Raw genomic sequence first — 12,645 nt, 5'->3', positions numbered from 1 at the left:
GGTGAGGGGAGCCGTCAAGCTGAAGAAAGAGGCCTACAGGTCATGGCTGGTCTGTGGGTCTCCGGAAGCAGCTGACCGGTACAGGTTGGCTAAGCTGGTTGTGGCCGTGACAGTCGCGGAGGCAAAAACTCGGGCATGGGAGGAGTTCGATGAGGCTATGGAAGAAGACTTTCGGTCTGCTCCGAGAAGATTCTGGCAAACTGTCCGGCACCTTAGGGGCCGCAGGCGGCAACTCGCCCACACCGTGTTAGGTGTGCGTGGGGAGCTGCTGATGTCTCCTGGGGCAATTATCCGGCGGTGGAAGGAATACTTCCAGGAGCTCCTCAATCCTACCAACACGTATCCTCAAGGTGGAACAGAGTCAGATGACCAGGAGGTGGACCATCCAATTTCCGGAGCAGAAGTTGCCGAGGTAGTGAAACAGCTGCCCGGTGGAGGAGCTCCGGGAGCGGATGAGATCCGCCCGGGGTATCTTAAGGCTCTGGATGTTGTAGGGCTGTCCTGGGTGACACGCCTCTGCAACATTGCGTGGACATCGGGGGCAGTGCCCTTGGACTGGCAGACCGGGGTGGTGGTCCCTATTTTAGTAGGGACCAGAGGGTGTGTTCCAACTATAGGGGGATCACACTCCTCAGCCTGTGATGCGGGCGCTTAACCGATCCGTCATGGTGAAGAAGGAGCTGAGCCGGAAGGCAAAGCTCTCGATTTACCAGTCGATCTACACCCCAGTCCTCACCTATGGCCATCAACACTTAGAAATGTCAAATTTTAAAATTTAAATGGCTGCCATTTGGTAAAAAATGGTTTAAAAATTGGCGTGTGGGTATTTTTCAGACCAAAGATGATATTTGCTGAATCCAATCACAATACAACTCCTATAAAATGAAACAAAGTTCTGAAGCACATTGCAAGATGTAACCAACTTGAACCAGTTTTCTTGACAGCATAGTTAAAAATTGTGAAGATTTGCACTTCAGAACAATTGCAAAGTGAAAAAAGGGATTTTTTAATATTTTCACCGACGTTGCACCCTCAGGAGGTTGAGTGGGCCCGGTGCTCTCCATATGGGCTCTGCACCTCCCGCTGATAAATATATCTATCTAAAAAATATGTCTATCTGAAAAAAACATAAATAAATTTCAGCCCTCTTGGTGAATGCTTTTGTGAAAAAAATGGGAAAAGGTAAGATTATCTGGGTTCAATGAAGGCCTTACAGCCATCTTTTGACTGACCTTTGTTCTTAAAAAGGCCTGCTGGTGCCCAAACAGTGATGGACAAACTGTATGTTTTAGCTTTCCCAGTTGCTTTGCAAAATACATTAAAAACATTTTTTTTCCCCATTTTATCCAAATACTTCATGATCACACTTTGGCTGAGCTATATAGGTACGTTTATACGTAAATATACGGTCTATTGTAAAGTGTCACCTTTTCAGTAATGTGTTTTTATATACAGTATTGCAATAACTGATATCGCAAGTTGGCACCTTCCATTTCCTGTGCCAAGCCTTCCTCAACCCACCCCCCACCCCCACCCCTGCCGTAACTTGGTTTGATCAAATCTCGCGAAAGTTCTCGTTCATTTGGAGGCACCGCAGTTGGGAGGAATCAGCGCGACAAAGACAGGTAATTAAAGACCCTTTCACGCGAACTAAGAACTTAAAAACCTCATACTTTCGGGGTTAGTGGATAATGTGAGCACACATAAAATCAGCGTTTACACCAACATCTTGAGCTAGTTCGTTATCGGTTGAGCTCGATTCACGTGCAGCCTGGTCAGTCCAGGTACCCACTTCATACCCGCGGTTAGGCCGTGCCATTTTCCCTACGTCAGCACTTGGTTATGTTTGTCAAATTGATTATAGACCATCCGCACGTTTGGCGAAGATCGTCACATAAAATGGACCAGGTTAGACAACTCATTGCTATCGTTTTGTTAAAGTTGATGCAAATCTGAATCTTAATGTGTCGCGTACTCAACCGGAACTGAGCGAAGCAAGGCCCTTTAAAGGCCCTTTAATTACGTGGTTCAGAGATATGCGTTGAGCATGCAAAACACAAAATAGTTAAATAAATTAGATGCTTTAGCACACTTGGATTACGTCTAATGAGCACAGTAGAGGCATTTTATACATTAATTTTGCATTTTATTTATGTAGCTTAATTTAGAATTGTTGCAGTATGAACTTTGACAACTATACCCTGTTTATAACTTTGGATATTACATCCATATGTAAATCCATTTCTTAGTCTGAGTTTGCATTTGTTCATAAATAAAGTTAATAGAATTTTGTGAACAGTTCTTGGAATACCACTTTGATGACCTAAATTTGTGCAAAAAACTTATTTTGTGAACAGATTTAGCAATGGCTGATGGTGGCTCCAATTTAAAGAATCCTTCCAGGAGGAAGCCACGGTTGAATCCACAACATGATGCAGAAAAGCATATACAATGTAAAACTGACAAGGCAGGTCTTAGGGAGGTATTTGTCAGCTCTTACAAAGGTCAGTTTTCCATTTCCATTTATTCCATACCTGCATGCATTAGTGGTGTTCAAAGTGAGCTTCAGTGTAGTGGATGTACCACTGGTCTGGTTGGTACAAGCTTATCACTAACATCCTTGTTTGTATTTTTTTTTTTCCTCAAAGGGCGAGGTGTTTTTGCTTCAGTGCCATTCAGCAAAGGAGATTTTGTTCTGGAGTACAAAGGAAAACTCCTATCTTTAGACAATTCTGCCACCAATACCTACAACAGTACTGAAGCAACATTTCTTTTTGATTTTCAATGGAAGGGGAAATATTTTTGGTAAGATGAGTAAACATGCCATGTCTACAGTTGCTGGATTTCAGAATTTAATTTAGTCAAGAGAGCTTCAAGTTTGGCCCTAATGCAATTCTTCCAAAATAGTATTGATGCATCTCTGGAGGACCAGTCACTTGGGAGACTAGTGAATGATGAGCACATTATCCCAAACTGTAAAATGCGGACAATTGCAGTGAACGGAATGCCACATCTGTGTCTCTTTGCAATAAGAGACATTATGGCAGGGGAAGAAGTTACATATAATTATGGCGATTCAGACTGGCCATGGCGCAAACAGGTATGGTAACCTTTAAACCATCGTCTAGTTTATAATACGGAAAAAAATGCAGAAAGTTGCAATTAATGTTCCATAGACAAGTGATGTACACATTATAATGCATCATTCTTCTAATGTGTAGACCTTTAAAGTATGAGTTCATCTTACACCGATTCTTATATATTCAAAATTCTACCATATAAAACTGATTAAAGTGGCAAAGGATTTGTGGCAGCTGTGTTCTTCAGGTCTATTTCTATGTGGAACTGCAGGTTCACTCTTGCCCTGTGACCACTCCATCCTTGGATGAGGACGTGGACAGCAGCCATCAGTCGCTGCTTCCTTCTGAATGTGTAGAGCCTTCACCCTACAATGGCAACACAGTAAGTGACTTTGCATCTAAATGCATGTAGCTGGTAACTATTGATCATATCTGATCATTTAGTCTTGTGTTTAAGCTTTATGCTGAGGTCACCACCTGATCAGTGGACATACGAGAGCACACTGTAAATCCAGATGGCTTCTCTCATCTCTAGTTAGTGCTACCATGTCTCTGAGGGTGTCTCAGATAATATGGGTGTGTTTGCTCATAGCAACATCCTTATAATAGACCTCAACAGGTTGACAACTGCATCTAAACACGCAAGTGTCCCCACTTTGGCTCAGCTAGAAAGTGTGTTTTAAGTGTCCCGAGTTGTCGGATACGTTGGTGTATTGGTGGGGGATGGGTCCAAATACAGGAGTGTCCCCACTTTGGCTCAACTAGAAAGTGTGTGTGTGTAAGTGTCCCCATTAGTAGGATAGCCGTAGGTGTTGGTGTCTAAGCAGCTTTAACTTGAGAAGAACATGTCAGCCATCATTAATATTGGTTTCACAAACATTGTATTTATCCCTTTCTACAACTGCAGGTTCACTCTTGCCCTGTGACCACTCCATCCTTGGATGAGGACGTGGACAGCAGCCATCAGTCGCTGCTTCCTTCTGAATGTGTCGAGCCTTCACCCTACAATGGCAACACAGTAAGTGACTTTGCATCTAAATGCATGTAGCTGGTAACTATTGATCATATCTGATCATTTAGTCTTGTGTTTATGCTGAGGTCACCACCTGATCAGTGGACATATGAGAGCACACTGTAAATCCAGATGGCTTCTCTCATCTCTAGTTAGTGCTACCATGTCTCTGAGGGTGTCTCAGATAATATGGGTGTATTTGCTCATAGCAACATCCTTATAATAGACCTCAACAGGTTGACAACTGCATCTAAACACGCAAGTGTCCCCACTTTGGCTCAATGAGAAAGTGTGTTTTAAGTGTCCCTAGTTGTCAGATAGGTTTGTGTATTGGTGGGAGATGAGTCCAAATACAGGAGTGTCCCCACTTTGGCTCAGCTAGAAAGTGTGTTTTAAGTGTCCCTAGTTGTCAGATAGGTTTGTGTATTGGTGGGAGATGAGTCCAAATACAGGAATGTCCCCACTTTGGCTCAACGAGAAAGTGTGTGTGTGTAAGTGTCCCCATTAGTAGGATAGCCGTAGGTGTTGGTGTCTAAGCAGCTTTAACTTGAGAAGAACATGTCAGCCATCATTAATATTGGTTTCACAAACATTGTATTTATCCCTTTCTACAACTGCAGGTTCACTCTTGCCCTGTGACCACTCCATCCTTGGATGAGGACGTGGACAGCAGCCATCAGTCGCTGCTTCCTTCTGAATGTGTCGAGCCTTCACCCTACAATGGCAACACAGTAAGTGACTTTGCATCTAAATGCATGTAGCTGGTAACTATTGATCATATCTGATCATTTAGTCTTGTGTTTAAGCTTTATGCTGAGGTCACCACCTGATCAGTGGACATACGAGAGCACACTGTAAATCCAGATGGCTTCTCTCATCTCTAGTTAGTGCTACCATGTCTCTGAGGGTGTCTCAGATAATATGGGTGTGTTTGCTCATAGCAACATCCTTATAATAGACCTCAACAGGTTGACAACTGCATCTAAACACGCAAGTATCCCCACTTTGGCTCAATGAGAAAGTGTGTTTTAAGTGTCCCTAGTTGTCAGATAGGTTTGTGTATTGGTGGGAGATGAGTCCAAATACAGGAGTGTCCCCACTTTGGCTCAACGAGAAAGTGTGTGTGTGTAAGTGTCCCCATTAGTAGGATAGCCGTAGGTGTTGGTGTCTAAGCAGCTTTAACTTGAGAAGAACATGTCAGCCATCATTAATATTGGTTTCACAAACATTGTATTTATCCCTTTCTACAACTGCAGGTTCACTCTTGCCCTGTGACCACTCCATCCTTGGATGAGGACGTGGACAGCAGCCATCAGTCGCTGCTTCCTTCTGAATGTGTCGAGCCTTCACCCTACAATGGCAACACAGTAAGTGACTTTGCATCTAAATGCATGTAGCTGGTAACTATTGATCATATCTGATCATTTAGTCTTGTGTTTAAGCTGAGGTCACCACCTGATCAGTGGACATACGAGAGCACACTGTAAATCCAGATGGCTTCTCTCATCTCTAGTTAGTGCTACCATGTCTCTGAGGGTGTCTCAGATAATATGGGTGTGTTTGCTCATAGCAACATCCTTATAATAGACCTCAACAGGTTGACAACTGCATCTAAACACGCAAGTGTCCCCACTTTGGCTCAGCTAGAAAGTGTGTTTTAAGTGTCCCGAGTTGTCGGATACGTTGGTGTATTGGTGGGGGATGGGTCCAAATACAGGAGTGTCCCCACTTTGGCTCAACTAGAAAGTGTGTGTGTGTAAGTGTCCCCATTAGTAGGATAGCCGTAGGTGTTGGTGTCTAAGCAGCTTTAACTTGAGAAGAACATGTCAGCCATCATTAATATTGGTTTCACAAACATTGTATTTATCCCTTTCTACAACTGCAGGTTCACTCTTGCCCTGTGACCACTCCATCCTTGGATGAGGACGTGGACAGCAGCCATCAGTCGCTGCTTCCTTCTGAATGTGTCGAGCCTTCACCCTACAATGGCAACACAGTAAGTGACTTTGCATCTAAATGCATGTAGCTGGTAACTATTGATCATATCTGATCATTTAGTCTTGTGTTTATGCTGAGGTCACCACCTGATCAGTGGACATATGAGAGCACACTGTAAATCCAGATGGCTTCTCTCATCTCTAGTTAGTGCTACCATGTCTCTGAGGGTGTCTCAGATAATATGGGTGTATTTGCTCAGAGCAACATCCTTATAATAGACCTCAACAGGTTGACAACTGCATCTAAACACGCAAGTGTCCCCACTTTGGCTCAATGAGAAAGTGTGTTGTGTGTGTGTGTGTAAGTGTCCCCATTAGTAGGATAGCCGTAGGTGTTGGTGTCTAAGCAGCTTTATCTTGAGAAGAACATGTCAGCCATCATTAATATTGGTTTCACAAACATTGTATTAATCCCTTTCTACAACTGCAGGTTCACTCTTGCCCTGTGACCACTCCATCATTGGATGAGGACGTGGACAGCAGCCATCAGTCGCTGCTTCCTTCTGAATGTCTCGAGCCTTCACCCTACAATGGCAACACAGTAAGTTTTCTTCATGGTTTTCCTGTAGGATTAACCATAATGATGTAACTAGTACTTGGAATTAGATGAAATTAACATAATTTATTTGTTCAATCTTTTCCATTAGTCATTAAAGTGTAGCACCTTAAACTCGGGAAAAAAACAAACTCAAATTGAAAGGCGGCGTGCCTTTCTTTTGCACCAGCGTGCGCTGCTTGATCAACAGCTAGAAGAGTTGGATAATGTGAGTATCATCTAGGTATTTGTGTGGCCTCTCTCTTCATTTTTACTTTATGTATTTTAATACAACCTTTTAAAAACATTTTAGTTGTCATACAAAAAGATATTGAAACTGGTGAATTAAGATCATTTTAATTTTATGTGCATTTTTCTTTTGAATTACTTTAATTGTGGTATATGACTTATAACATTGTTTGTATGTTTTTCAATTACCAGGTTTCAGCTACTACCATCTACTGCCAAATTCTCAGAAATGTAAATTTCATGGATTCATGCAGTAACTCATGAGTTTAACCCAAAACTAAAATCTGGACAAAGTCAGGTGGTTTTCTTCATCTCTCATCATGAAAATTATTTATTGGCCCTAATTAATGAAGGGAATCAAGGAGTCAATCTGAATGTGTTAATCAGTTCTGCAGTTTCAATTCAAATTGCAGTAAAAAAAAAATACTGCATTACTTGAAACAAATTCTCAATTGATTTGAATTGTTTAAACTTTAGTATTTCACTGCCTGAATCATGCTGATTTGTCTACATTGGCATTATTGTATGGCATCAATGTACAATCAAATGTGGAAAAGAATCGATTATTTTTATTTCTTTTAGTCCAAAGAAGATACTTCGGCTGAATCGATGGATGAGAGTAGTCATACTGACTACAGTGATGCTGATTACATCCCTGACTCTACTGGATCTGGCTCTGATGACAGTACATTTCTGTCTTCTGAAAACAAACTACAGACTTTACGATGGCTTCAATTAATGCCAGTTGATAATAGTTCAGTAAAAGAAAGCAGCTCAGCTCTCAGCCGAAACAAAGACAGTAGTACTGAGGAAGACTACACAAGAAGGAAGTATAGACCAACAGGGAAAAAGACAATCGGCCAAAAGAGAAAGAGGAACTCATCACTCCGTCATGAGAAAGTCAGTTCATCTATCAGCCCAGAGACAGCAGACCCTTCAATTCAAATAATGTGTACCTCAAATGATGAAGATCATCATGTGACTGGCAGGAGGAACTATTGCCTTTATTGTTCCAAGCCAACATCAAAAATCTCACGACATCTCAAAACTGTTCATCGCAATAAACCGGAGGTTGCAAAAGCACTTTATTATCCAGAGAATTCCAAAGAAAGGAAAGTTCGCCTTGCCACTCTAAGGAACAGGGGAAACTTTGCTCACAATACAGATGTAGTGAGAAAAGGAACAGGACATCTTGTTGTACGATATCGAACAAAGAAGATCAGACATGCTAAGGATTTTATTCACTGTGCATATTGCCAAGGTCTTTACTCAAAAAAGACATTATGGAAACATATGAAAGGCTGTCACGAGAAGCCAAGAAAGGATGCACCTGAAGCTGGCCGAAAGAGAGTTCGATCTCTGTGTGCTCTGACCACACCTGTCAGCGTTGAGATTAGTGAAGGCCTCCGGGAAATTTTAACAAAAATGCACTATGATGAAGTGTCACATGCTGTTCAAGAAGACAACTGCATCCTGCAACTGGGACAATATATGTTCAACAAACTGAAGAATAAAGGGAATAATGAGGACTACATAAGGCAAAAGATGCGAGAAGTTGGAAGACTGGTCCTCGAGGCTCAAAAAGTTACGCCACTCAAGAGATTGGAGGAATTTTTCATTCCTAAGAACTTCCCACATGTAATAGCTGCAGTGAAGAAGACGGCAGGATACAATCCTGAAACCAATGCTTATCAAACCCCGTCTTTAGCACTCAAGCTTGGCCACAGTCTAAAAAAAATATCCAGTATAGTTGAGAGTGATGCTATGATGATGGGTGATAATGTTATGGCAGAATATGCCAAAAGGTACAGATCAATACATGATAGCAGATGGGAGGAGTTCATCTCCTCTGCAGCATTAAACACCCTAAAAGAGGCAAAATGGAATATGCCACAGATTCTACCTTTTGCAGAAGATGTGAAGTTGTTAAACTTCCATATGGAAAAACAGCAAAGTGTCGCAGAGAGAATGCTGAGAATCTCTCCCACTCCAGAAAACTATGCTGCCCTAGCTCAAGTAACGCTTGCTTTAGCCATTACATTCAACAGGAGAAGAGCAGGAGAGGTGTCAAGAATGTTGCTGACTGCCTTTAGGTCCCGTGACAAGTCAGTGTTGCATGATGATGTGGCTATCTGCTTGACTCCATTTGAGAAGAAAATGTGTGAGTACTTCACAAGAGTCGAAATCCGAGGGAAAAGGGGTAGGATGGTTCCTGTCCTCCTAAAACCATCCATGGTGATGGCTATGGAGTTGCTAGTTGAGATGCGAGAGCTGTGCCATGTACCCAGTGATAATGTGTTCATGTTTGGAAGACCAGAAGCATCGTCAGCCTATCGAGGGGGCGAGTGTCTTAAAAAATTTACTCAACTATGTGGTGCCCAACATCCTGAGGCACTGACTTCAACAAAGCTTCGAAAACATATTGCAACTATGTCACAGGTCCTGAACCTTGAGGAAAATGATTGTGATCAATTGGCTGACTTTTTAGGCCATGATATTCGCATCCACAGACAGTATTATCGGTTGCCTCAAGGAACGCTGCAGCTGGCCAGAATGAGCAAAGTGCTGCTGGCTATGGAGGGGGGGACTGTGTCAAAGTACAAAGGCATGACACTGGAGGATATCGAAATTGACCCCGAAGGTTTGTTCTTAATTTTTAATCCAGTTACAATAAGATGTCAAAGGAAGCCTAAACACATGGTTAAAATTAGCAGCTGTCTAAATACATTTACATTTTTGAAACAGTTTTACTTATCTTTTTTTTTTTTTTTTTTAACAAGTGCCCTACTCACTTGTGCCTGTAAATTTATGGATTCGTAAGTTAATTTTAGCTTGAATATTTTCTCATTGTCTTGTTTTTTTTCCCCTAGAGACAGTGACACACTCCAATGAAGCACCTTCAAGTGACACCTCTGAAGAAGAGTGTACCAACACTGAAATGGAGAACATACTGCCTGTCACAGACACACCTGCATCTTTGGCGCGAGCACCTGCTGCTACTCAACCTAGACCAGGTTATAACTTCCAACGTCCAAAGAGAATGATGATTTTATCCTTTGCTCTTTGAGTATTGTACCCTTTCATTGCGATCCGTATAGGAAGACAAGGGTGTGAACAACCAGAAGATCCTCAGTCATTTCTCAGAGACAGATGATCATGTGTTTGTCTGCTTAGATCTGTCTTGAATATTTGATGCTTTTCTCATTTTACACTATTACATAAATCTTCATTTGTTTCTTCACAGTACGAGCAGAGAGACACAGGCGTAAATGGACAACAGAAGAAGCTCAGGCAGTGGAGAAACACCTGATGAACTTCATCACAACATTCACAGTACCTGCCAAGCACGATTGCATGCTCTGTCTGCAAAATGAATCGGAGACTCTGAAAGATCGAACCTGGACGGATGTAAAACACTATGTGAGAAACAGAATTACTGCCCTGAAGAGGCAAACAAGCATTTAAAAGCTTTCCTATTTCTATCCTTGTTCATTCACCATGTTAATTTTCAATAAGGTAAGCTAAGCAACTTTCTGTTTAATACTTAATTTTCAGACTATTTCTTGCCTTGACAGTTCTAAGAGGTGTTATGTTTTGGTGATGTCAGCTGTGTTTCATAGTCATTTGATTTCAGCTGTTTTGTAGTCATTCATTTGGAATTGGGGGAGGTACCAATATATACATTCATACCTACCATACATACGTTACATAAATGTCAACTTTCCTGAAGACTCTAGGAGCAGCAGGACATAATTCAGAGCTGGAGAGCCTGTAATTGTTTTGAATTCATTTTGCAATTGTTGATTTTGTTATGAAAAGCCCAATGTTGGTATTACCTGTGTTCTGATCCACATGCAGGTCACGTGGATCCCCTTTTCTTTTTTGGAACACTTTATAATTACTGGTACAACTATCGTTCTGTTTTGTGTTGCTTCAGTGAGCATTAAACTGATTTCAGGAAGCTCTGGCCCTGCATTGACATGAATCTCTATAGTGGCCATTTGCCATAAACAAACAAAAAGTCCAATTCAAACTTGACTATCATAATTAACTGACTTAAAAGAAATAAGACCCCAAAGATAACTTATATTAGGAAATGTGTATAATCAAGGTCCCCAAAGGTTTGTCCCTGATTGTCCCCAAACTGCTGTTAAAAATCAGACTGCAGAAAAAAGGCTTTAAAAAATCAAATCAAACGATTTTGGTATTAAGGATTTTTTTCTGAATCCAAAAATGTTCGCACCTTCTCTCTAAACCATTCAGAAAGTTGGGTTCGGAAAGGTGGGGTGTTCGTTCATCCGCTCCCAATTGTCGTCTAAGTAGGTATGTGTGTGTGTGTGTGTGTGTGTGTGTGTGTCTGTGCGCACACAATTCGCAGACATTCATTCATCACATCTGACAACCATCTCTGCAGCGACCGGAACCTGGAAATCCATCCTAAAGGAGCGTCTATTTCTATTCCTGTGGGGACCATCTGTATTCTATTTAAAGACTTTGTGAGCTGACATTTTCCTCCAATGCATCCACTTGTTCTCCATGGTTCAGATATTCCGGCGTCACATCGACCGCACGCGTGGCGACTTTACACCACCGGACCGGGCTCAAGTCCGAGAGGATGAAGGATGGGTCCGTGGAAGTGAGAGATGGTGATGAGGCACGACTGCTCACGTTTGATGTGACTATGTTGCAGGCTTATGAAATAATTAACACACAGGAGCAGACAGATTTAAAACAAGGCAGGAGAGGTGGAGGCAAAAGAAATGATGGGGGAGAGAGTTCCTGGTGTGGATGGACTGATGAGTGTAAGCTGCTGTGAACTCATGTGCGCGTTTCTTCAGATGTGCTTATAAATAGCATCCCTTTTTCTATTCTTATCTCCCTCGCCGGCGCCTCTTTGATGCTCATCCAAAAATGACTAAAGAGACATAATCCCCTCTTTCTGACTTTCTGAGGAGAGGAGAGGAGAGGAGAGGCGGGAAGAGAGGGCGGGCCGGGAGACATCAAAGGAGAGTCGAGATGGATGATAAGAGGAATAGGATGAAATGTTCGGTCCTGTTTCAAGAGCTGCGAGGGTTTAAAAGAAAAAAAAAACACTGGGAGTTAAGAAAAATAGTATTTGGAATGTGAGGTGTAGCTGTCGAAGGACGAGGGGAGGTCTAAGGTCACTGATATCAGCATTAGATAACCAATATGGTCGCCCCGTACCTTGAGCTCATCACGTTGATGGCACATTGTCGGTCTATAAAGGCAAATCCAGCAGTTTTATTTTTATAATGCATTACTTTGATTTGGCGTATTGCTCCCAGCTTCAGTTAGAGAGGCTGTCAGGTCATATTTCATATCATATTTCTTTCATAGCTGCTGGGAGAGGCCACACACACACACACACGCACACACACACACACACACAGCTGATGCAATAAAATCCCAGAATGCAGCGTGTTTAATTTCATTATGGCTGCACGGTTTGTATGAACTTTTACTGACACACAGGCAGGAACATAAACGCTGTCCAAGCAAATCAAAACCTCTTTGTGAGAAACATTAGACAGTTGCGTCAGTGCGGCCGCCTCATCTGCGCGCCATCATCATCGCCGTTGCTCACGGAGATATTTTACAGCTCTGTTTCTGAGCTGATTAGCTGAGCCGTGACTGCACGCCGCACGTTTTAAATCATCTGCGCGCCAGCTGCCTGTGATGATAACGTGTCACCTACATCAAGGTCACATGAGTGATGCTCACAGCGGTGTCATGTAATGTCAATAAGCAGCT

At 42.2% G+C, this 12,645-nt stretch overlaps 2 protein-coding genes across 10 annotated transcripts in view; both read left to right on the top strand.

Annotated features, from left to right (window-relative positions):
• The window catches only part of frmd3 (FERM domain containing 3), a 43,582-nt gene that overhangs the window by 11,984 nt on the left and 18,953 nt on the right, over positions 1 to 12,645 (top strand). The window lies entirely within an intron of this gene.
• LOC115247498 (uncharacterized) lies at positions 696 to 11,224 on the top strand. Of its 6 annotated transcripts, none has more exons than XM_029829335.1 (8): positions 696 to 2,504; positions 2,649 to 2,805; positions 2,908 to 3,462; positions 6,737 to 6,853; positions 7,066 to 7,171; positions 7,456 to 9,514; positions 9,744 to 9,887; positions 10,118 to 11,224. In XM_029829335.1, exons 6-8 carry the CDS (start codon positions 7,483 to 7,485, stop codon positions 10,336 to 10,338), a joined length of 2,397 nt encoding a protein of 798 aa, XP_029685195.1. In that variant the 5' UTR covers positions 696 to 2,504; positions 2,649 to 2,805; positions 2,908 to 3,462; positions 6,737 to 6,853; positions 7,066 to 7,171; positions 7,456 to 7,482; the 3' UTR covers positions 10,339 to 11,224. The 6 variants fall into 6 exon arrangements, with proteins under 6 accessions (XP_029685195.1, XP_029685193.1, XP_029685194.1 ...); XM_029829336.1 differs by having other exon boundaries at positions 1,570 to 1,625; positions 2,358 to 2,504; positions 7,066 to 9,514; XM_029829333.1 differs by having other exon boundaries at positions 7,066 to 9,514.

This window comes from Takifugu rubripes, chromosome 21 (genome assembly GCF_901000725.2).
Source record: "Takifugu rubripes chromosome 21, fTakRub1.2, whole genome shotgun sequence".
Taxonomy (NCBI): domain Eukaryota; kingdom Metazoa; phylum Chordata; class Actinopteri; order Tetraodontiformes; family Tetraodontidae; genus Takifugu; species Takifugu rubripes.
The sequence above is the reverse complement of the archived record's forward strand: the minus strand, read 5'-3'. Positions and strand labels throughout refer to the sequence as shown.